Source organism: Gekko japonicus, unplaced genomic scaffold (genome assembly GCF_001447785.1).
Source record: "Gekko japonicus isolate JY-2015 unplaced genomic scaffold, Gekko_japonicus_V1.1 scaffold179, whole genome shotgun sequence".
Taxonomy (NCBI): Eukaryota; Metazoa; Chordata; class Lepidosauria; order Squamata; family Gekkonidae; genus Gekko; species Gekko japonicus.
In genome coordinates this window covers 1,593,810-1,619,914 of record NW_015160213.1, presented here as the reverse complement: position 1 = coordinate 1,619,914, position 26,105 = coordinate 1,593,810, and the positions used below count along the sequence as shown (strand labels likewise).

At 41.9% G+C, this 26,105-nt stretch overlaps 1 protein-coding gene across 1 annotated transcript in view; it reads left to right on the top strand.

The window, feature by feature from the left end:
• The window catches only part of RNF180 (ring finger protein 180), an 86,573-nt gene that overhangs the window by 11,533 nt on the left and 48,935 nt on the right, over positions 1–26,105 (top strand). Inside the window, exons 2-3 of the mRNA XM_015410261.1 lie at positions 1,813–1,908; positions 2,500–3,432. Of these exons, the coding sequence (XP_015265747.1) occupies positions 1,813–1,908; positions 2,500–3,432 (1,029 nt within the window). The remainder of the gene's footprint in view (positions 1–1,812; positions 1,909–2,499; positions 3,433–26,105) is intronic.

Sequence of the window (26,105 nt, the reverse complement as noted above, 5' to 3'; positions counted from 1 at the left end):
CCAGGGGCAAGCGGCCCCGCTCGCCCCTCACTGTTTCCTTCCCCCCCACCCACCACCCACCCACCTGGCTCTCTCCCCACCCCCCAGGCTCCGAACCTACCTCTCTCTCTCTCTCTCTCTCTTCCGGCTCCGAACCGAGGGCCGATCAGCTCGCCACTCGGCCCTCGCCGCTCTGGCCCTCCCTCCCTGCTCGCCGCTTCCCTCCCAAGTGGCAGCAGCAGTTACAGAGCGTCCCCTGCGCATGCGCAGGGGACGCTCTGTGACTTTCGGGGGGATTTAAACATCCCCCCGAAAATTTTTTAAAGGTTTAGCATTTTTGTGCACACGTAGGGACTGGCCCACGTGTGCACAAACCTCCCCCGGCCCCCCAGCTGCCCCTGGAGCGCTGATTTAGCGATCCGCACTCCAGGGGCAACTTCGCTATTAGATATATAGATAAGTTAGCCAGGAATGTGTACCCTATCAAGGAGACAGTTAGCCACTGTCAGGAGGTGATTCTAAAATCCTATAAATATTGATCAATAGCTTCTTATCAGAAGGGGCTTCTTGCCTGAGATCTGCTTACTTTAGGGATAAGAAATTCGTATGGACTCATGTAATTGCTCTCCTTTAATTATCTACATAACAGTGAAGGGTGGATGGTATAATGCTTTGTTGATTTAGATTATATTAAGAATGCAATAATTATGCTTTAATAAAACAAGCTTAGACTCTAAGCAAAGACTCTCTAATGGTCTTTCCTTGTGTACTATACCCAGAACAAACCTGTAGCACTACTGAGGTGTACCTCTGGCCAGCAGAAAAATGATCTGGCATAGGAAAGCTAACTAGACACCTAGAATTTCTTAAGTGCACACCTGTACCTGAATTAGGCCTTACCAGAGTAATCCAGAACAGCAGTGAATAGCATTGTGTGCTCTGGGTGATAGGTGAAGGCATGGAGGAGAATACCTTGATGAGAGTGATTTCAGTCAAGTAGTCTGCATCAAAACAAGACTGTAAAAATTAAGAGAGCTGGAGGAGAAAAATGAAAGATGTGGGATACAAACTACCTCTATAGATGTGTGAAAGTGAAGAGAAGAAGGGGGAAAGGGCACTAACAGGAAGGAGAGCTGGTGTCAAGGAAAGACTTCTAATATGATTAATATGCTTACTTACAGCCAGGGGGCATTTCATAGAAAAAGAGGTGCATGAGCTTATTAGCATAACTTATTTGCATATGCCACACCCCCTGACATCACCAGAAGTGTGTCAGAAGGCAACACCCACCGCTCAGGCTCCACTGGATTGCTAGCTATTGAGGGGGGGGGACGTGCAGATCTGTCCTCGCAGAGGAGGGAGACCTTGTACCTAAATAAAACTTGGTCTTAAAGTTGCCACTGGACTGTTTTGGATTGCTAGCTATGGGGGGGACGCGCAGATCTGCCCTCACAGAGGAGGGAGAGGTTGTACATGAAGGCGGGCTGGGGGGGGGGGCTCTGCAACTTACCTGGCTGCTTCTTGCTCTTTGTGGCCCAACTGAGGGCTGCTGGGAGCAGGGGGCGGGGCTTGTTGCATGTGCCCGCCCCCTGGGCTCCTTACTGTCGGAGCTCCGCTCCTGTGCGCTTCCACAGGAAATGACCCCTGCACAGCAATGGTGGACTCAGAGGGTAGAGAAAGAATAAGGGAGAGAAGTGGGGAAGGTGGAAACAGAAATGGGAAAATATAGGAGCGAGGGAGGAGGTCATATAATCGGAGCTAGAAAGTGTGGAAACAAAACAAGATAGAAAATATGTTGGAATGCTGTTACTGTAATTGATCTTAATTTAACAGAAACCTCACACTTCAGCTGCCTCTTGGGATGTCTGTAATGTATGGCACATGAATTTGGAAGCTCTTCCAGACTGGGTGACACAAGCAATTACAAAGGTATTGTATTCAGGACTCCTTTGATTATCTGTAATAGTGACAGCATCCAAACGTTGTTTATATGCCCTGCATAATGGGAAAAAATAGGACTTGATAATGTACACCAGTATTATTTCATGTTTTATAGTTGCTTAAAGTAGAAAGGTGCCTTTTGAAATGTTTGTAATAAATGAATCAGAAACCTCTTCTTGCCACATTAGTCATAAAGAATTTCTGAAAAAAGTACTACTTAATACTGCAATCCTGAACAGTTAGACTGTTTAAATCCTATTATTTGGAATATTATTTGGAGGTTACTGCTGTAGTTTTCGGTACTGCTTTAATGGGGCATGCAGTATTTAGCACGTCTGAAGTAGAATTACTTAGGAATATTGAGGAACAATTTAATTTAGTTACATTAGGAAAATACCATTTCTTTAGAGATGTCAAATTACTTAGCTTAAGCAACTTTAAAAATACATTTTGTTTCATTAACAAAATGATGTTTTAACACATTTATGCTATTTTGTGGAGGAAAGGATTTACATAATAGTTTCTTATCTTCAGTGTTACAAAGATTTCATTGTTTGTCTCTTTTCTCATTACCCATAGGCAGAGCGGACAACTGGAAAATTGAACTGCCCATTCTGTGGGGCCCATCTGGGGGGCTTTAACTTTGTCCATAATACAAAATGCTCCTGTGGCCGGTTTACAAATATACATCTCTGGAAGAGGCAAACTGACTGCCAGACATCTAGTCCAGTTGCACTAAAACACTTGTCACTTTGTAAAGCTCAGCCTGGGTTTAACATGGAAATGTGGCAGTGTGTGACAGGTGGAACTTTGGGAGGCAGAAATCAAGGACTTTCATCCATAGCCAAAAATAACTCCAGCATTGGAAGATTAATGGAGGCACTTTGCCTAGAGGTGAGATCAACCAGTTTTGAGATGAACAGTAAAAAATTACACTTCAAAGTGTCTTATCCAAGAACAAGTCTTTCAGCTTCACTGGCTGTGAATGACAGATGCACTGTAAGAGCTTTTCATAGAAAATCACGGAGTTTGGATCTGAACTTCAGAGAGAAGCTTGTCTTCTTGCCTTCTTTATTTGGAACTTCCACTACCCAGAGACCTTTTTTCTCCAGGCAACATGAAACACAGCCCTTTTACACAAAGGGTTGCATACAATTAAAGTCCAACAGAAAACATAATTATTTTCACTGCCCGCTTAAATCGGATGTTGGTGAGCTTCCAACAAGTTTTCCGGTTACTTCCTACAGTGTATTGGCCCAAGAAGAGACTAAATTTAAGAACAGTTTAGAAGCTTCCAAACACTATCTTGAGAATGCTACTGGTGACCAGTGTTCATTCCTGTCTTCACTGGAGAGTGCTGCAAAAGATTATGTTGGACAGCAGCACATTACACCTCTTAGTCTTCTTCACCCCTTGGCAACTGTGGAGCAAAAACTGAACAGAAGAAAAAGAATCAGATTAAACAGTTTGAGGAGAAAACAAAGTTGGAAAGAGAGGTGGCGGCAGAAGCAGGTATGTGTTGAGGGGGGGGGGGGGAAGAGATTGTCTTGTGTGATAAAACTGTGATTACCAAAGGGAGTTTTAGTGTTACATGAAATCAACGAACGTTTCTCAAGTTTCTGTGACTACTGTGAAAAACTGATACTACTGTGGAGAATTTGACATGGTGCCCCATATTTCCCCCTCTTTGTTATGTTGTTGTATAGAAATTACTGACAGCTAAACATCTAAACGTATGTGCACTCTTGTTGATAAATATTTGTGGAAGATAGCAGAATGAATGTGATGCAGAAAATGAATCGCACAAAACTCAGTTTCAGCAGACACAGTCTGGATCTGATCCTTCGAAACAGAGAGTGCCTGAGAATCAGCATGGTGTAGTGGCTAGAGTATCAAACTAGGATCTGGGAGACCCTGGTTCAGATTCCCACTCTGTCATGTTACTGATTGACTTTGAGCCTGTCACTTTCTCTCAGCCCTACCCTGCCTCACAAGATGGTTGTTGTTGTGAGGATAAAATGAAGGATAGAAGAACAGTGTTGGAAGCTGTGCTAACTGTAGTTTGGAAACCTACTCATGGTTTTACCTTGTGTATGTACATGGTTTATGAGTGTGCTTTTGTTTTATGTGTACCTGATGTTCCTGTTTTTATGGTACAATGGATTGCTGAGATGGAGTTACAGTTGTAATTGTGGTATGTTAGTTCAGGTGTGGCAGACTGTGCTGTAAAAACCCATAAGTTCTGTGTGAATATGTGAAGGACTGTGAAGGGTTAATGCCTCATGGAGCCAGACAACCTTCAGTGACAGGCTGCTCGAAGGGATTTGATTGGTTAGCATCAATTGAGCACTGCCATTTGGGTCAGAAAAAAGGATAGATCTTCTAGTTAGAGAAGTGAGTCTCTGCCCAATTGGAAAGGGAGATAGTGAAGTGATCCCTGGTGTGTTTAGAGAAGGAATTTGAGAACTTGGTAGTGTATCCCTGCCTTCTGAACTGAACTGAACTGAAGAGTCAGTTAACTCAAGAAAGTGGAGTGTTTAGGAAACACTGAAACAAAAGCTTCTCATCTCTATGATTGAGAAGCTTGTCTTCTTGCCTTCTTTATTTGGAACTTCCACTACCCAGATATATATCACACACTACCCATATAATGAATGACTTTGTGAAAAGCTTTAAACTCTCACTTGCTGAAAACATATGAATGCAAAATTACTAAGTTACCTCAGAGTTCATTATTGATTTACCTCTGACATTTTACCCCTAATTTCACCTGAGCTTTCCTCCTCTACGTTGAATAAAATATCTTTTTTTAAGTTTTGAATGTTCTAAAGCTAAAGAATGTGCTATTTTCAGAAGTTTAAGAGGTGATCTTGTCTCTTCCTTCAAGTTCCTGCGCTGCACCAGCAGCAAAATGCAATTAGGTGAAAGGGTGAGACAGCCATAGATCTTCAGAAAAGAAGAAAATAGATAAAGGGACTGCTCAGCCAGAGAGGAAGGAAAAAACAGTGGGAAAATCCTGCATGTGAGAGAGGGAATGGGGCTAGGTCACCATGCATGGTTGGCAGATTCACTTCACATTAAGGTTTCTTGTTTTTTGTCAGTTCAAATGTGATTCAAATGCATAATTAAGATTCTGTTATTATGGTTTGATATGATATCTAAAGAACCATTGGCTAGAGTACCCTTTCCACTGTCATGTGACACACTGGTAGACCTTACTAGAATGTAAAAATGAGCAAGACCCCTTAAGGGAGCCCCCAAACTGGGGGATGTGGGCATGTGGGCACAGCCTCCCCCAAAAGGATCTGTTTCAATGCCTAAACCACCTATTAAGATGTGACAAAGTTAAAACATCAAATACTGAATGCAGCGCATAACAACCACTATGTAGGGAGGGTGTGAGGGAAAAGCCGCAGCCAACTGAAGACAAGGCCCAGCAGCAGCCACCTTAGGTAGGAAGGGGGTGGCCTGTAGCAAAACCTCTGACTCTGAGCCCCAGGGCTCCACCTCCCCATTGACCCTCCCAGAGCAGGTGTGATTGGCTCCATCCAGGCTGCCATCCAGGCTGCAGCTGGATCGCAGCTGGCCAATCTTTCTCCATTCGCCAGTCCAGGGCTGCAAAAGGAGGCTGACAGGTGAGTCAGCACCATGACAAATGGCTGTTAGGACAGTCTTTGCTAAATATGTATATAGGCGCACCATTGCATTATATGCAATTGACTAATTGTTTTCTAAGATGCTTTCCTCTGGGAAATATAATGAATGACCCAGGACATTCACAGATTCTGACCCAACTACCCAGAAGTTATTCCCAAAATCAAAGTTTCCGAAAAATAAGCTTCTGTAACATTTGGCTTCTGCTGGCCATTCAGATCAGAATTACAAACCACTGACGTTATGGAGAAAATAGCATTGTGCAAGGAAAGGACGAGAAGGGAGCATGTGAATCTGAACCACAGTCATGGTGTGGTTGTTACATATTATGAAAAGACCTGCCTCACCAATCTTTTGGAGTTCTTTTAGAAGGTTAACATGCATTTCAGTAAGAGTGTGCCAGTAGACATTACCTGATATTTCCAAAAGACTTTTGACAAGCTACCTTTCCAGAAGACTCCCGAGTAAGCTGTACAGTTATGGGATAACAGGGTGTGCCTTTCTATGGATTAAATAACAAGCAACAGAAAGGAGAAATAAATGGCCAGTTCTTGCAACAGAGGAAAGTAAACAGTAGGGGTCACACAAGGATTGTTATTTAGACTGGTTCTTTTTAATTTATTTGCAAATGATCTGGAATTGGGGTGAGCTTTGTAATGGCCAACTTTGCAGATGGTATCCAATTACTCAAGATGTTAAAAACCATATTGTGAAGAGCTTCCTGGAATGTTAAGCTTTCTGGGATGAGTCAAATTGTTTACATCCTTTCCAGTCTGGTTTTAGGCTTGGTTGTAGGACTGAAACAGCCTTGGTCACCCTGGTGGATAAACTGAGCTAGGAGATGAACAGAAGGAGTATGACTCTGTTGATTCTTCTGGACCTCTCAGCAGCTTTCAGTACCATTGACCATGGTATTCTTCTGGACTGTCTTTCCAGTGGGATTGGGAGGTACCATTTTATGGTCCTACTGGGTGGGTAGGTTTCAGAAGGTGATGCTGGGGGACTGCTGCTTAGCCCCCTTGGCAGATGACACAGCTCTGTCTTGCACTTCCAGCTGATCCCAGGGAGGGTATAGAAATCTTGAGGGCAGTTTTTGGAGTGGATGCAGGCTAATAAACTGAAGCTTAATCCCAGTAAAATGGTGCGATGGCCCCCGTCCACTTCCCTCCCTCAGAGGAAAGATTTTCCCTCCATTTTCCTTCCCTTTTACAGACTGCACCGCCCTAGTAATGTATTTTCTTCTTTGCTGAAGAAATCTGGCTGTCCCACCCTGTCACATAGTATGATATTTTGGCTGTAACTTAAAACAACTTAAATGGCACTTGAGGCATTTTGAGATTAAAAAATAAACAATATTTTATTTAACATAGAGGGGGAAAGTCAGGTGAAATTAGGGTTGAATTTTTTCCCAGTGTTTTCCAAAACACTCTAGTATACTTTCTTTGGGTATTCTCTAACTCTTTTGGTTTCCAGAGAGCTAGTGACACCCTTTCCAGTACCCAAAGCCCTTTTCTTGAAACACCAGTACTCTTGAGTTTTTAACTGACTCTTAAGGTCTCTAAAGGCACTTTTGAACCACACCAGATCAGGAATCTGCTAATTCCCTCTTTGACTGGGTAGGGAAATTTTCCACTCACTAGAAGATATACCCCCTTTCCTTGGCGGCCCTAATGGGATTCTTCACCTACTTCCCAAACTTCCTTGCCAACTTTCTCCTAGTTCTCCTGTCTGCATTAAAGTGCTCTCAGTCAGTGCACAAACTGTCAGTTCTTGGCTCTTGTCAGCTAGGGCTGAAATCAGACTGAATTCTCAGCATCCAGTTCAGAAGTCTTTCTCTGCTCAGCTGATGCTAACCAATCAGATCTCTTGGAACAGCCTCACTCAAGGTTCTCTGGCTGTGAAGAATTAACCCTTCACAGTCCTTCAACTGTTGGTACAGCACTTCTAAGCTTTTTAAAAGTGCAGTCCGTTACAGATTATAATGCTCCTGGTGAGTGGAAGGTCTGACCCAGGATTTAAGGTTCACTTGTTCTGGATGGGGTTGTACTCCCCTTGAAGGTACAGATCCATAGTCTGGAGGTGCTCTTAGACTCAGGTTTACTATTGGATAAGTGGGTGGTAGTTATCACCAGGAATAGCTTTTACGAGCTTTGACTGGTTACCCTTTCCTGGGCAGAAAAGATCTGGCCACTGTGGTACATGGTCACATCTAATGTGTACCAAGCCTAGTTCTCTGTCAGCTCCTTTTCTTTTGTCCCCATTCTGCAAATCCTTCTGTGCCAAAATATTGTTACTAGTTGTACAGTTGTACAATGCCTAATCCAACCCAGTCCTGGTTTAGGGGTATTTGTCTATACTCAACTGCATATTTGGTACAATACTTTTATGAAATAAGAGATCAACCTTTTCAAATAATAGTTGGTTTTTATTTTTATTTTTATTAAACTATGGGGAAATGGGACAGAAAAGGAGACAAAAGTCACAGCGGTTCTCTTATTTAGCAGCTATTATTTCTCAGAGGCAGTTCTTAAAGGCATTTTCCTTGTCTCAAAGGGCACTATATATTATCAAAAGATAAGTATATCTTACCTCATGTTTTAATTGAATTTTAACCCACTCTTCATTGTTTTCAATAGAACCCCCCTGTGTATGGATTGTACTACTCCTAAGGAAGAGAGATTTGGGTCTTGAGGAAAAGAGTGAAAGAAAAGAGCTATATTTGTAACAGCTTATGGTTGATGGAAGGAAGGGGTTGAGAATGAATGAGTCTGAAGGGCGAGTTATAATAAAACTCTCCTAAGGAACACTGAATTGAGATATTAAGGAAAGGATAAAGAGAAACAGAGAAAGAGGAGGAAATACTTTGCTGATCCAGTGATGTTTGAGTAGTTTGATGGCTGATGGTCATCTTTTGGACAGCTTTTGGAGGAGAGGGTAGAACTCACAGGGGAAGCACTAAAAGGAGCAAGAATTAATGGGTCGAAGAACTAACAACCCACCAAGTGTGGACCTGGTCTTTTCCGTATGTGTGTGTGTGTTTTTCCTAGTCAAGTGATTGTGGAGTGAGAATTACGTCATCTCTAGCTACTCTATAGAGGTACTGGAAATATATTCTTCATTGTTTGAGAGTGTTACTTTTCAAGTTCCTTTGACATACTTTCCAAAGATGCAAGTATATGGGAAGTAGCCTGCCAAAATACTTATCATTAGCACTCCCTTGCAGGGTGATTCTGGTTTATGCTAGCTAAGGCAAGTATCTCATCTAACCTCTGGTGCTCTGTTAAAATGAAAGGTTAGTTATACAAACACTGATCATTCTTATTTTACTTTTTGGCAATGCTGGAAACTACAGTTGGTACAGAATTGCCACAGCCTGGCTTCTGTTGGTCACCATGCAGAATCTGCATATTCCCTTTCTGCAGACCCTTGTGGCTGAATCCTAAGTTTCTCTCAGGGCCGTCCTGTGGAAGAAGCAACTATCTTGATCACCATAAACATTAGTCCCTGGAATGAGCTGCACAATGCAAGGGACTGATAAACCAGGGCATCTGGAACAAAGCCAAACTGTCTCTCAACTTTTTGTCTGAATCTATTAATCTGGGTGTATATACAGAATCAGCATGCGTTCATTCATGTATACATCACCAGCATCAAGGCCTATTATATAAATAAGCAAAAGGAGGCAGGTCTTCCTGTTTACACAGTCAGGCTGTGAGCATGCTCCTGTGAGAGAAGACTAACACATTCAGGGTTACATGAATGTGGCAGCTGGTTGGATAAGCAGAAGGAATGTGGCCCAGGAGAACAGACCCTTGGTCCCAGGATTTTAAGACAGCTGGTTTTGGAATGATCTCCCTGTGGCCAAGGAACTCTTTGTTTCATAGGGACAAGGTTTTCCTTCATCCTGAACTGTTATTCTTCTCCAAAGTAAAGCCCATTCATATATCGTAAGTGCTCCCTCTGTCTTCTTTTTGTACAAGAAAAGGTTTATCTCAAATTTAGGAGGACCCTTAATATTAACATGGTATTAACTATCTTTCTATCGCCTTCCTTGACTGGAGATGAAAATTGTAATAACTACTAGTGTGGATTCTTGTGTTTGTAACTGGAATTTACAGGTCATTGGAAAAACAAATGCCTGAGATTATTAGTACTCATTCTGTTTGGGGACCTACCATCTCTGCAGCCATTGGTGGCCTTACCCATAACACCACTGGTCAATTATCCATACTTTCACTAACAAAAGTTGGCTACTCAGCTAAGCCATGATTCATTGTATGCTCTCTAGGAGTCCACTGTGAGATACCAGTTTTTGTATGTTCCAATCATTTCATGTTGGCGTCCTGATCCAGCCTCAGAAACAGATTTTGTCATTTACCTGTAAGTCACTTTTCTCATCATGAACTGGAGAACACCTTTATTCATTCCTCTGTGTGCCTTTGGGCTAGATTACTTCAGTGTTAGGTGAACTCTTGTACAGTCATCCCAACTCTTGCACAGTCACCTTGTACAGACAGTTTACCTGTTCCTTTAAACAGCCATGCTTTAATTAATTTCTTACACTGTTCATTAGACAGCAAAGTTTTTCCTTCTCACTTCGTTAGTTTATAAATTAAACTTGTGTATTTGTTGAAGCACTGACTTTCTTCTCCAGTTTGCTATGGACTAGGTAGCAGAAAAAGCCCCTCCCCTCAGGCGGAAGCTGCCCCTTGTTTCTACTTGTCCCAGAGAAAGAGGATGTCATGATGCCATGGTCCTGACTTAAACAAGTTATACAACAAAATCTCGGTTTCTCAATTCAGTTTTGTAACTGTCCTATATATTAGCACTGCTCATCTTCCTGTTGATAGAGAACAGTTAAGCCACGTTCACAGATGACCATATACACTCCACTTTTTATACATAAATATTTTGCCCAACCCTGCTAGGCCAATTTAGTTCCCCATTCTGATCCTACTTTGGCTTACTAATACTTATCTGCCTTCTCCATTCTAAGCCCTCTTCAACGTGCCGGAGCTCATCATAGCTTCCATCACCATTATCATGCATTAGCCAGCTGATCAGAGCTTTAAATGTGGAATTATGTATGGCTAAGTAACCTTCAATATCCAAGAGACTCTTCAAAGTCCTCTTTGCAAAAAAAAAAGTGCCCCTAGGGGCAATAAAAAAAACTCTGCTAAGAGCATTGATTGGCACTAAGTATTTGCCAGAAACAAAATGGAACAGATAGCACTACACTTACTTTCTTGCCCCCTGAATAAAATGTGTATAAGAATTAAATAAAGGCCCTATTTTATTTCAGGGTTGAAACTAGAATGTAACCGTTTAAAATCTTGTCTTTTAAATAAAAGGACTTGCGCTTGCCATAGTTGACAGATTACTAGTACACTTGCAACTTACGTTTGTGATGTTTTGCTGACTTTTTAATGGAAAACATTTGGGGAAAAAGAAAATTAATGGAAACATTTGGGGAAAAAGAAAATGGCAAGTTTCATAAGTAGACAGTAGAGCTCAAAGCAATACGTATATTACATTTTAAAATGTTTTAAGAATGTCTTCTGTGTGTTTGTGTATAGTGCCATCAATTTATTTTAGCCAGCCCTCCCCACCGAGGCAGGCTCAGGACGGCTTACCAAGGGAACAATAGAAAAAACAACAATATAAGAATCAATATAAAATACACAATAAAATTATTAAAACCATTAGCATAACAATGGCATAACAGTTGTGGTAAAGTGCACATACAACGATATTGGTGGGCTCAGGCTCGAAATAAAATTGGCACAGGGCAAAGATGATGGAGCGCAGCTCCTTACCTAAATGCCTGATGGAAGAGTTCCGTTTTCACGGCCCTGTGGAGCTGTGAAAGGTTCCGCAGGGCCCTGATCTCATCGGAAGCTCATTCCAGTAAGTTGGAGCTGCCACAGAAAAAGCCCTGGGCCTGGTAACTTGTAAGAACCCCATAGGGTTTTCAAGGGAAGAGATTAACAGAGGTGGTTTGCTATTGCCTTCCTCTACATAGAGACCCTGGAATTCCTTGATGGTTTCCCACTCAAATACTAATCAGGGCTGACCCTACTTAGATTCTGAGATCTTACAAGATCAGTCTAGCTTGGGTTGTCCAGGTGAGGGCATCTTATGGTCCTCTTAAAGAAACACACACAACACCTCTGTTGCCAATTTAATCTTTGAGCTTTTGTAAGTTAGAGTGTACAAGTCAGTCATTTAAAAAAATCAGGTAAAACAGAAGCTACCAAGGAATGTTTATATAATCATGCTATCATGCTATCAAAAAACTGAATAATATTGGAGCATTCGATTGTGTATGTAATGGGGATAGGGACCAATGATGAGCATCAGCTATCTGAAAAGGGCTTCACATGGGGAACTGGGTGAGCACTAGCAAAGCATTCAGTTGAAAAACAGGCAAAGTCGAAGCTGCTATGGAATGTAAATGTGAATGTAGTGTGCAGAATGACTTCCTAAAAACAACACCAAAAACATGTTTTAACGTGTAGGATTGCACCTGCACATGGTTGGTCTGAAGAGAATAACACAAAGAATGGAACAAAGTTTGAGTCTAGTGAGACCTTTAAGACCAAAAAAGTTTTATTCAAGGTATGAGCTAGCTAGTGCCACTGGACTCACACTTTTCTCTATTGTTTCAGACGAACTGCCCATCTGGTTCTATCTACAAAAGATGGAAGAAATGGAACACTATGGCAAATGTGCATACACAGCAGCCTTTAAAATTCTGGAAATTCAAGCCAGGTTAATGGCAAAAAACAAATGCGTCAGTGACACTCTATGATCAGGAAATGTAAACTGGAACTGTGAAATCTAATGGGAATTTTTGAGAGAGGAAATTTTGGGAATATTCCTACTCTGTTTTATGACCCAGGCTAGTCCAGGCTCATCAAATCTCAGAAGCTAAGCAGTGTTGGCCCTGGATAGTACTTTTGATAGGAGACTACCAAGGAAGTCCAGGTGTCAGAGTCTAGGTGCACGCCAAGTTAGAGTCCAAAGTCAGACTCAAGATTCAGTCCAGAAGGACAATCACCAGAGAGAAGAGTCCAGTTCAGAGCATGGTCCAGAAAGCAACGTCTAGCAGTCCAAGGTCATATACAGGAGCCAGCAGGTCCAGTATCCAAGTCCAAAGCCAATCCGAAGGTCACTGGAGTGGAGCAGAGTCAGGAGCAAAATCAGGAGCGGTCACATAGTCCACCAGGTGGTGACTTGTTGCTTCCACATTGAGCAAGTCTCCTGTGACTGGCTTTTATAGTCATCTGTTGCAAGGTCTTACTTGCAGCCAACTGCTTGGGAGTAACCCTGCAGCTACTCATCATCAGCAAGCAGCTGGCGTTGGGCCAGGAGATGTACGTTTTCTCTTCTGTTGTGGAGCTCCATTCTAAGTCTTCGGCACTCAAAGGGTGTGAGTGAAACTGGACGGGTAGTAACGACCACTTCCTCTGTTGGAATGGGGCTGGAAGGTGCTGGTGACTCTGTTGGCTGTGACAAGCCTACAATTTATCTTCTTGCTTGACAGCTTATGCTGCTTCAGAGCTGGCTTCACAGGACTCCTCCTGAGGAATCCTTCTCTCTTGACTGACCCATGACACCAGGGTTGCTACGTAGAGGTAGGCAATGGGCAAACCACCTCTGAATATTGCTTGCCTTGAAAACCCTATGAGGTCGCCATAAATTGGCTGAAACTTGAGAGCACTTTCCACTATCATGTTCTGTTAGCATATTTTCATTTTAACCCTTTCTGCATCATAAGACTTTAGTTATAGTTTGCTTTCTAATTTTTCTTCTTAAATGCAAAAAAATGGAAATTAATTTAATACCTTAATACTGTTCTCCCAAATAATAGGAAATATTGCAGATTAAGAGAAAACGCATCCATATGTTTTGTGTGGCATGAATAAGCTCCTACTGCAATGATTGTTCTAGCGTCTTCTCAAACTTAAGTCATAAGTATTTCTGCCTACAGTTTTAATATAAATCCCACACATCACAACATACAATCACATCAGAGCTATTTCATCTGTATTTGTTTCTAATCGAACTGTATAAAACGACTCCCCACAAGGCATGTAATAGAAGTGCATTTTTTAAACAGCAGGGGGCACCAAATTTCCTCTAGCTACAAAACAATGGAAAACTAAACTTTTATGAACCAACATTCTATTATGTTTGGAGAGTGTTTTCTGAATTAGAATAGTAACCGTGATAAAATGTCTGGTGATTTTAGCTTTTGAACATAATAAGGGTGCTTGTCACTGCTGTAGCTCAGAATCTGCCAGCATTTGCTAATAAGTTGTCTCTTTTCACTGCTTTTTTAAGCGTCGATAAAAAGAAATCTTGTGATACAGCTGTAATTTCTCAGCCAAGGAACTGCTTTCTTGCCTTTTAAATGTTTATATCAATTAGATTTAAAATACTTCAAATAAGAGGAAGAATGTCTTCCTTCTAGGCCCAGAAATCATTACTGGGAAATAATCAATGAATAATATAAAGCAGGCAAAATAACTCTCAGGAAATTTTTATTAGCTGGCTTTGCCATCATTCATAATCTAATTTGTATAGTTTATCCTATCAACTCTGTTCCATAAAAAATACAGACAACTGAACATATGATCTAATATTTAATATTACTATTGCAGTTCAAGGAACAGTTTAATTCTGAGGTGTGGCTTATGCCTAACAACAACAAACCGTGGCTTATTAGCGTAAGTCTGGGGGCAATGATCCCTCTAAGCTGTGGAGTCTTGTGAGCAAAATCTTATTTATGGCTTGCTTAGCAGTATGGCTTATTAGAGGTATGAGTTTGTTTGCAGTATAATCTGAATTGATGACTGCTATTGTTTATAGTCATTCAAAGTACATTTATTTATAGGGTAAATTAAAAGCACATAAAGGGTAATTTTAGTCTTGTTCATCCAACAAAACAAGGAAGACAAAATAGGTAAAACAAAACACATGTTTTATTGGACAAATGAATAATTGAAGGTAGTGTAAGCTTTCAAGTTTTGCAGAACTCTTCAACAGATCAGATAAAATAGTTTTTCAGAGGAAAAAACCTCATGATTAGAGGTTAGGTAGGCGACCATTTGCTATTTCTAAGCAGAAATGAGGAAGTGTCTTTATTTGTATTGTGTTTGCAGTTAAATTTGGAGTTGGTTTAACTTGGACCTGGAAATTATCTGAAATATCATTAATGTATTTCAAAATAAATGAAAAATTGAAGGCATTCATAACATACCAATATGTATACAGGATTCTATCTAGGACTGGGAACCAAAACTGTATCATCTTTCCAAAAGACTGTAGATAATGCATGAAGTTGCCTGATACTGGGTCACAGTGTTCATCTATCAAGGTCAGTGTTGTCTACTCATACTGGCAGAGGGTCTCATGCTGAGGTCTTTCACATCACCAACTGCTTGATCCTTTTAACTGGAAACCTGAACCATGATTTCTGTTCCTGGCAATGGATAATGGATGCCAGTCAAGCGGCTTAACAGTTTGATGCTATTAAAGGAAACCCAAGCTCTGTAGTACTTGCTAGGAGCACCCTCATTTTCCTTCTTTCGATCCCTGCCTCTGCTTTGTTTCTTCCTCCACCACCTCCTTTGCCCATCATCAGAGATAGCAAAACATTCACTTTTATTATAGAGCGACAAGGGACAGGGCAGGTGGGAATCAGGTTGGGTGTTATGGGATGGCGAATTCTGTACTGTTGAAAATAGTCTGCCCTTTGAAAAACACACAGATTCAAGATTTAGCAAACCTAAACAGGTCTATAAAATGGGGCGTACTCCCAGGAAAGTGTTCTCAGGACAGCACTGTTAGAATACAAGAAATATTTCACAACTTGCAAACTGAGTTATATTGTGTAGGCTATGTGGTTACACTCTGTCCCTCTCAAGGAATCAGGGGAGTAGAGTAGAGATAAATGCATAAGGCACTGTTGGGTGATGGTAAGGTATAGTTATTAGCTGAGGCCCTTGATAAAATACCAGGAGTAGTGCCAAAGGAAAGGACCTCAAACCTAACTCAGGTCCCTGCCACACAGGGGGGGGGAGCGCGGGCAAAGTGCAGCTTTTTAAAGCCGCACCAAAATACACACACAGATCCCGTGAGCCGCTGCGCAGTTGCTCCCCGGCAAGATCAGATGCCGGGGAGAAAGCCACGGAAGTGAGCGGGAGGCCGCCGGCTGCGCATGCACAGTTCGGCTGGAAGCCTCAATTGCTCCAGAAGACGGACGCTTAGGCAATCTGACGGCCACGCTTGCTGCGGCGTCTCTGGTAAGTCCTGCTCGGAACGTGGGTTTTTTTAACAGCGGGTTTTCGGCGAGAAGGGCCGGATCGGGGACGGGTGCGCACCGCTTCCCAGATGTTGCGGTGAGATCGCGCCCGTTTGCTGCGCCCCCGATCCGTCCCTCTCCCAGCCCAAAATCTTTTGTGTGACCGGGCCTCAGATTCCTTTCTGATTTGAAGGAGCTTAGTAGACAGTTTACATTCTTTCTTGTGTCTTTGCAACAGTGCTGATTAGTAATTAAAAATAAACTGAATATTTGTATTCTTCTGGATCTCCGGGAATCTGAGTGTGAGTCCCCAAGAGCAAATTGTCATGGAAGTTTTGGATAGAAATACATAATTGCTGTGGACACATATTCTCCATCCAAGTGGAGATCTTTCTGCATCCCTTTTTGACATTTCTTCTTGTCATATCGTCTCCCAGTATTGGTCAGTGATGACATTAGAAAATAAGAAGACATTCCTTTTTAGTGGCTGAAGTGCCTCAGTCCCTGTACTACATCCCCCCCCCCCAAAAAAGTGGATAGTTCCAAAAAGTTTCCAAACTAACTATAAGCCACCCTTCCATCCCAAGGATACAATCCAAAAAAGCAATAATCATCAATAGACAATGGACTTGGCATACTAGCTCAATTAATCTATTGAAAGGGAGTGAGTGGAGGCAGAGTAAGTGGCATTTATTATGCAAGAACACTAAATTAGATGCTGGGCACAGTCTTCTCCTGAAGAGTGATGTGCTCTTGGCTCTTCAGTGGGAGAAAGATTTTAGAGGGTAAGGAGATGATTAAGAGAGTTGGCTGCAGCACGTAAGCCCAGAGGCTTGCCTCAGGTTCTTTTCAACATCACGTGGATTGTAAGGTGTAGCCAAAAGTGGCTTCAGCTGAAGGTCATTGACTCAGACTCCAAGATGTTCTTCGGCATCCACTGTGACATTTCCAGGGATCCTGGAATAAAAGCTCCTAGGAATAAAAGCAGATAGTTGTCACATGTACTTTGTTCTTTTTTCTCTTCCAGATTTAAGCCCCTGAAACCAGAAACTAAAAGGGGCTTAGTGTCCTTTCAGGACATTTATGCAAGAACAAATGTTGCAGCAACAGTCCAGATCAGACACTTAGGGAGGGAGAAAGCGATTAGTCATGATTTGAGATTACAATGCCTACTAATTCTGCAGGTAAGTTTAGAGAGGATTCTTAAGCAGGTCTGTTCAGAAGTAAGTTTCATTTTATTCAATGAAGCTTACTTCCAGGAAAGTGTTCTTAGGATTGCAGCCTTAGTTATGTAGACAGCATATTTCAGTAAATACAGCTTGTGAAGTTTAATGTGTCCACCCACATAAATGTGAAACACATTTTTTATCCTGGGCTGAACATTCATGAATGTGAATCTTAAGTCTTTTTTACAAAGGAGGACTATAAGAGCCAGTTTGGTGTAGTGGTTAAGTGCGCGGACTCTAATCTGGGAGAACCGGGTTTGATTCCCCACTCCTCCACTTGCACCTGGCTGGACAACCTTGGGCAAGCCGTAGTTCTGATAAGAGCTGTTGTTGGAAAAGAGCAGTTTCTGTCAAGAGCTATCTCAGCCCCACCTACCTCACAGGGTGCCTGTTGTGGGGAGGGGAAGGGAAAGGAGTTTGTAAGCTGCTCTGAGACACCTTTGGGTAGTGAAGGGCGGGGTATAAATCCAATCTCTTCTTCTTCTTCATAAATGAATAAATATAAAGAAGCAATAAAATAAACTATTAAAAGATTGAAAACCAGTACTTATGTTATATATAACTCACTAGAGACACATAGGCCAAGTTCAGACTGACAGTTTGGCCCGGAAGCCAAACGTTTCAGGAGCATTTCAGTAGTGGATTAAAGGGGCGGGTTCACACAGGCACATCTGTCAGGTGTCCCCCAGCCATACTCTTGTGCCGCTTCCCTCCCAAGTTTAAAAAGTACCTGGCGGAAGTGGTAGCAAACCGTGTGTAGAGCGTGTTGATTCTGGTTCCCTGACGTGTGAACGCAAGCGCTGCTAAGGCAGGAACAACCCGCAGTCGTTGATAATAGGCACTGGCTGTTTCTGCGGCAGACGCCCATGCGCATGGGTGCATGCAGCGGAGCGCATAAACAGCCACTAACAGCCCGCCAGGGGTGGGCTGACAGTGTGAACGCTCCCTTGCGCTTCTTCTATGGTATCCTCCCACTTCATTCGCTGCAGTGTGAACGGGAATACCGCGAACAAGCTGTTCCCAGTCTGTTCCAGGTCATAGACAGACATACACTTTTTGTATTGTTTTCTTTTTGTCATGTTAATTGTTTGTTTTTATTTTAAAAACCAAAAGTCTGTGTTCATAAAAAAGAACCATACAGTTATTTTTCTGTTGCAGTTTGTAATAGACATTTAAACAACAGTTTTAGTATTTAAAGTAAAAACCAATTATTCCATAATGACATTTGATTTCCCCCTAGAAAATTAATATTGAAATTACTAATACCTAGAAATGGAGATTAGCACCGCAACCCTAGAGTCGGACTCGACTGGCTTTCGAGCAAGGGAACCTTTACCTTTTAGGAGCTGCGGTGGCTCAAGTGGTTAAGACACTGAAATGCAGGCTGTGGAAGGTTGGTAGTTCAGCAGTTCGAGACCCGGGTTGCCGCATGACGTAGTGATGCGTCCTAGCAGTTCGAAAGCAAGAAATTGCAAGTAGATAAATAGGTACCACTTCAGTGAGAAGGTAACAGCGTTCCATGCGCCTTGGTGTTTAGTAATGCCGGCCACATGACCACGGAAACGTCTTCGGACAGCGCTGGCTCTTCGGCTTTGAAACGGAGATGAGCACTGCAACCCTAGAGTCGGATTCGACTGGCTTTCGAGCAAGGGAACCTTTACCTTTACCTTACTATAATCATGTCCCTTCATTTACATTACATGTTAGATTCCATGTTTACTTGAAATTATTTTCCAACTCAGAAGAGGGGTTTTTTGTTTCCCTAGAAATGGTGGCTTGCAGAACCATGTAGTACATGACAGTGTCTCTTATTAAAACGACAAGGGCTGCACAATTAGTACATTCCTCCACCAAACAGTGATAGTGGGTTCTGCTGTAAAGATAAAGATAATTACAGCAGTCCCATAATTGCAGTTACAAGAATTCATGCAACTGGAAGTAAAAGAGTTGGCAGCAAAACAGTCATGATTCCTTCCATACTATTTGAAGTTTCGTTTTCCATAAGCTTATCTAGCTTTGGTTTTTCACAGTAAAATATTAATTCCTTGCTCAAACTCAAAACATGTTTTGTTTAGGGGTTTTTGGGGGGGAGGTTGTTTGTTTGTTTTTAACTTCTTTATTAGGACCTGAAAGTAAAATGGCTGGTATTATTTAAATGTATGATGCAGCCACATTTAGAATACAACATGCAGGTTGTATTCACATGTTTTCACATCCATACCAACAGCCTGCCAACCATGAATATTGTGAATGCTTCCTACATGCAGTCTTCTCAGTATGTATAGCTGTCACGTTGACTGAAAGGAGCAGTGTGCAAACTTTGCACACATGTAGAACTTCTATTGCTGCTACATGAGACCATCATGGCTCAGCATCAGCTCACTTATATTTCCCGGCTGTAGTGACTAGAATTAATTGCATTGCACTTCCCATTTTAAATATTTTAATTACTTTAAATTTTAAAGTGGTTTTATTGTATTATTTATGGTATTAATTTAGGTTGTTTGTATTTATTATTGTGAGCCGCCCTGAGCCCATTCACAGGAAGAGTGGGATATAAATTGAAATAATAAATAAATAAATGTAGATTCTAAATGAAACCTTGATTTTTTTCAAGGTCCTGATCTGCACGCACAAAAGCAGAAAACCCATGTGTTGCCTTTTTCAGATAACGTGATGACCATGTACGTCAGGAAGATCCGTGTGCTGTTCTAAGACTCCTGGTATGCCAGATGGCAATGACTGAAAAGGGCCATTAATACATATAGTATTAGTATAGCAATATTCAGTACTTGGTCGGTGGGGGTGGTTGGAAAGTTAATTTTGTTTCTGCTTTGTTTCTCTGACAAAGTTCCCGATTTTTCTGGTTTTCTTTACAGCTGTTTTGACAGTTGTTTTACACATCTTTAAAGTTTGTTTATATGTCACTTTTACAATATGCATGTGTGTGAACAATGCACCTGCTTTTCATGAAACACAGAGTAACAGTTCTATTTGATCCCCTTTCCATTATGCGATTTACCCTGTCTTCTGCTCAGGGGTCATTTCGTAGAAAAAGAGCTAGGGGAACTCATTAGCATAACTCATTAGCATATGCCACACCCCCTAACATCAGGGGCCCAGCGGTGGACCTGCAAGGCCGGCGGGAGTGCAAGGAAGCCCTGTGAAGGCCCTCCCTGGCCCCAGGCAGGCAGGGGTGGGGAGAGGCGGGGAGGAAGCAACTTACCCTCCCTCTTCTCCTGCCTCCTCCTGGCTGAATGAGGGCTGGAAGTGGGGTGGACGGAAGCAGGGGGCGGGGCTTCGTCATGTGCCCCGCCCCCCTGCACCTCACCCGGGGGAACTGTGTTCCCCCGTGTTCCCCCCCGAAATGACCTCTGCTTCTGCTGTTATTTATCTTATTCTCCCAAGATGACCAGTTCCTTCACTTTCTTTCCCTCACTGGCCTCCAAACCATTAGTGAACTATTACTTGCCTTAAAATGTTTTGTCTTTGAGGCCCTAACAGCATAGGCTTCTTTGGAAGACAAATACGCAGTGTTACATGGATTTGGAGAAGAGAACCCTGGATTCCTCTGCCTTTCTCGTACCATTTGTTTAATTTACAAATATAGACATTAGAATTACTTTTAAGTTAAGGAATACAAGCTGCAAGGGATTTGCCTTGATGTGATATGCTGAAGTATAAACTGCTCTTCTGCAGTATGCATCTGTGAAACTATTAAAGAAAGATTTAAAATGTTACTAATCTGCAGGTAGAAGGAGGACAACACTCCTACTAGGAGACAGATTAGGGTTTCCAGATCCTCTCCTCGCTCCAGTGTGGGGGGGGGACTTGGGGGATGTTCTGGAGTGGGCACGGCCGTTCCAAGCCCTACCTCAAAGCACGACCACCCAGCCACCCCTCTCCCTCTCCTCCTGCTTGATTTAAAGGGCCCTCCTGCTGATCGGTGGGCCACATGGTCCCTGCCGATCAGCTGAAGCCCTTTAAATCTGGCAGGAGGGGAGGGAGAGTGATGGTCGGGCAGGTGGTTGCTCTTGGGGGTGAGGCTTTCCTCACTGGCCAGCTGGCGGGGGGTGAATTGGAGCCCCCAAAAGTGGGGAACCCCCACCCAGACCTGGGGGTTGGCAACCCTAAATCAGATCTTCAATTCCCATAAGTTCCTCAGAGAGAATGAGGTCCTGTACCCCACTGTACTTCAGCCTCTCTCTCGGTTACAAACTCGATGCTTGCTGTTTTTTCGCACACATACCAGCTCCTGCCCCTCCCTTCAGCTTCTCCATGCTCTCATGGATAGTATCAAGGGACTTAACTCCTCACAATTAACACACATTAAAGAAACAGCCAGTTATTCTGAGCCATCAGTTTAACTACTGAGCTACGAGGCATGCTATAGTCATGACACTTTTTTTAAGCCTCAGAAAACCCTGTGGTGATGTAGCAGGTGACCATGAGGGATTAACAACAGGAATGTGCACACAAAAAAGCCTCCCATGTGGGGAGAAATACAGATAATTGTTGCCATGTAGAAGCGGCCTAGTTTATTTTGCCAGTGCCAAAGGTGACAGAGAGGTCCCCACTTTTCCATTAATCTCAGGAATCTCAGGAGGGTACCATAGACCACTAGTTCTCTCTCTCAGCCTAATCTGTTTTACAGAGTTCAAGTTTGTTCCGTATATACATTTGGGTTTCCCAAAAAGGAGGCATTTGCCCAGGCCCGTTCCCCACATTCCATTGATGTCTCCTGTGGCGTGGAAATAAAAGAACTGAGCAGCAAAAGTACAGCTCCTCCTCTTGCAGCATGGGCAATTCAGAGCTGCATTTTGAGGGAAGGTTATTCCACACCTAATTCTAGAACTTTCCAAATTGTGGCTCCATGCAGGCGTATAGCCAGTCAGTGTGAATGCACAGATGGCTACTCAAAGAACCATAGTTACAGGTGTGCAACCTGTCTTTCCCTCCTTGGTGGACTGTGACACTTTGGGAAATTATGGAACAGCCTCTGCTCAGCTAATGTACATGAATGCAATATGGGTAATAGGAGTCAATACTTTTCAATTTAACTCATCTTTTATTGAGAACAAGACATAAAGCTTGTTAAATATTTGTTTAACTGTTGTTAACTCTTTATGTGACTATGGGCTAAGATGCAAAAGAGCAGTGCCAGCAGAAGTTCTGCATACCAGGAAGTTATCATAGGTTTTTAAATGTCCTGATTTTGTACTTCTGTTTATTAGCAGTGCTAGGAATGTTGGGGGGGGGGGGTTGAGGGGTGCTTCTGAAAGAAAAAAGTCTTGGTATTTCTTTTTATGCTTCTGTTAAAAAGAAGAATCCTTTTCACATTGTAAGATATTGTTGTTTCTGAGAGTTACAAGGATTCTTTTTCCCCTGCCCCTCCTTGGGCTGAGTTAAAAGCCTGTATTGATTGCAGTGGCTGGGAGCCATCTGGTGAATTATTAATTGAGCTTTATTTGGCAGGCATGAGTTTTCAATTGATCTCTTGAAAGGCTATGGACATTCTATCATAGAGCTGTTGTCTTCATTTTAAAGATATAAGAGCATTAATGAATATTTAATGTAATATCTGCATAAATGAATATCGATGCAAAGCAGAATGGAACTGCTTTGCTTGCGAAAGAATAGCAGCATAGAAAGCCCACCTCTCATTAGAGTGCACCAAAAATCTTCCACTTGAGAAGATAACTTGAATGATAGCGAATAAGTTGTTTGCCACCCCTCACCCTTCTGAAGCATTCAGGATGGTGCTGCTGATTCTGTACCTGCAGCATAAAGAGGTAGTAAAATGGAGTGAATGATTTCAGATCACAGGTTGGGGGTATTCTTTTTAAAAATTATTTTCCGCAAATATAACCCATGCAAACAGAAATCTAGCATATACGGGAGAAAAGTTTTGGCCCACCACTTTGCCAGCTGTGCTGGCTGTCTACTTGCAGGACATTTGTAATGCCCAACAGCATTCGAAAATGTGATTCCATGTCACTTTCTACCACATTGTTCTGCATGTGTACACCATATGTAAGTCAGACTCTTTTCATTGTTAAAAATACTGTATTATTTCTCCATGCAAGACCGGCTGCATGTCTTTTGCAAAACGTTCTCTGGTGATGTTGTTCAGCATTACAAGGAGTCTTAAAATAGAGTTTCTGTTTTATAGCAGAATACATCAGAGGCTAAGTTTTTAATTTTTGCTCTGTTTTGAAAACAATACGTGGCAATATTGTAGTATATTTTGGAGTATGGTATCTTGACCTTCAATTTAACTTTTCAAAGGTAAAAATTATTTATTTGTGTAGGAGAAATTTGAAAATTATTTGAAAATCCTCTGATGACACCCCACAATTTAACCTTCATCGGCAGTCATTTTAAATTAGGCATACAAACAGCCAAAAAAATATTTTTATGGCTGATACTTTTAAGGAACTAAATAATAAACATGTGTCTGAATTTTAAAGCTGAAAAAATGTAATAATGTTCTAGTTTTCCAGGAAATTCAGCACACTGCTTCTAAAATTTAGATACACTTTCCCCTCATTTTTTTTTACCCTTTGGAATTAGTTTCAGAGGGCTTTGGTGGGGTAGAGTCCAGTAGCTGAGCTATTTTATGATAGGAGTTCAGAAATGGGTAGTGACATCAGTTTGAAGTGTTTGGTACGGAGCAAGAATAATTTATCCAAGCTGTGGAGGCTTTGCTCTACCCTCTTTGGAAGAGCTATTTTAAACATTTAAACTAATCTCACTCAGCTCTTATGCTTGTGACTTTGCAGACATTTAAAATATACAGGACCAAGGAATGATTCATTCTCCTTAATTGTAAAAAATGCACATCAACCGGGGGGGGGGGGGATTAAAACCCACCCATATTGACCTGATAATCTGAACTCATCTCCACAAGGAATTCCAAAATAAATATTCTTTGTTTATTTAAATATGCATATCCCACTTTCCTTTCGTTTGTAACGTCTCAAAGCAACTTATAAAAATCATGTTCAAAAAAGGTACATCACAAAACAGTTAAAACCAGTTAAACATCAAAACCAAACAGCCCAGAATTTTCATCCCCCCCCCCCAAAAAAAACCCAGCCATCAAGCAGGATATTAACTTCTGTTTAAGGCACTTTTTATACCACTTTGCAGTGCCTACAAAAATAAGCCAAGGTGGTACCCTCCTAACCTCATCTGGGAGGCCATTCCACAAGGACCACATCCACAAATCTAATAAATTTGTGTTTTGGAACAGCCAGGAGTATCTACTGGAAGGATCTGAGTTCATGTACAGGTTTACAGGTTCATACTGAAGACATGGTTCTTTAAATATGACTTTAGCATCATTACCTGAAGTAGTATAAGGCATCATATTGCAAAGGGACCGCCTCTTCCCATATATGCCTCGAAGAGCATTACGCTTGAAAGATCAACATCTCCTGGTCAGTGTTCCCTCTAAGCTGAGTTAGTGTGAGCTAGCTCACAGTTTTTTAGCCTCCAGCTCACACATTTTTGTCTGAGCTCAGGAAGGATGGCTCCAGAGCAAACTAACTTATGCAGCAGCCAAATCGCTCACTCACAAGTAGAATTTGTGCTCACAAGACTCCACAGTTTAGAGGGAACATTGCTCCTGGTGGTCCCTGGCCCAAAGGACGCCCATCTTTCCTCAGCCAGGGCTTTCTCTGTCCTAGCCCCAGCCTGGTGGTACGTACTGCCTATTGAGACCAGGGCCCTGTGGGATCTCCTTCAATTCCGCAAGGCCTGCAAGATGGAGCTGTTCTGCCAGGCCTTTGGTTGAGGCGGCGGGTGCCCATTTATGGCCTTCCTGAGATTGTTGTCACCCGTCTGTCACCTGTCTACTGACCACCGACAACTGGCCTTTAACTCATTGTACCATCGGGCCAGAACTTTATAGCCAACTGACGCTGTTCCAAGCAGTACCCATTGTTTTAATTGTTATAATGTTTTATTGTGTTTTAATGTTTAATCTTTTAAACTGAAATTGTATTTATTCTAATGATGTTACCCACCCTGAGCTCGCCCACAGGATGGGTGGGATAGAAATACAAATAATAAATAAATAAATAAATAAAAATTTACACTGGTTACTGGCGCATATGAAATAATTTCACTAAGAAAATTAGCTTGTGTTTCAAAAGCAAAACTTTTGACTGTATGGATCAAGAAAAGCTATGGCTGGTTTTAAAAGAAATGGGTATGCCACAACATCTGATTATTTTGATGTGCAACCCATACTCTGGACAAGAGGCTCCTGTTAGGACAGCATATGGAGAAACAGAATGGTTTCCAGTTGACAAAGGTGTCAGACAAGGATGTAGTTTGTCTTCCTATGTCTTCAAGCTATATGTAGAACATATCATAAGGAAAACTGGATTAGATTTAGATGAAGGTGGAATGAAGATTGGTAGAAGGAACATTAACAGTCTCAGATATGCAAATGACAGCACTTTAGTGGCAGAAAATAATGAAGACTTGAAATGACTGCTGATGAAGGTTAAAGCAGAAAGTGCTGCAGCAGGATTATAGCTGAACATCAAGGAGACAGAAGTAATGACTACTGGGGAATTACACAACTTTAAGGTTGACAATGAAGAAATTGAAATTGTTCAAGATTTTTTATCCCTTGGCTCCATCATCAGCCAAAAGAGACATTGAAACCAAGAAATCAGGAGATTGAGACTGGGAAGGGCAGCCATGAAGGAGCTAGAAGATTCTTAAAGTGTAAGGATGGGTAACTGGCGACCAAGATCAAGGTATTTCATGCCATAGTATTCCCCCTTACTATGTATGGGTGTGAAAGTTAGACAATGAAGAAAGATGACTGGGGAAAAGTAGATTCCTTTGAAATGTGGCGTTGGAGGAGACAAATAAGTGGGCTTTAGATCTTTATTGATCTCTTGTCTTTACTGTTTTTGCAACTGGAGTCATAAACAGCAAAATGGGTTCTAGATCGAATCAAGCCTGCACTCTCCCTA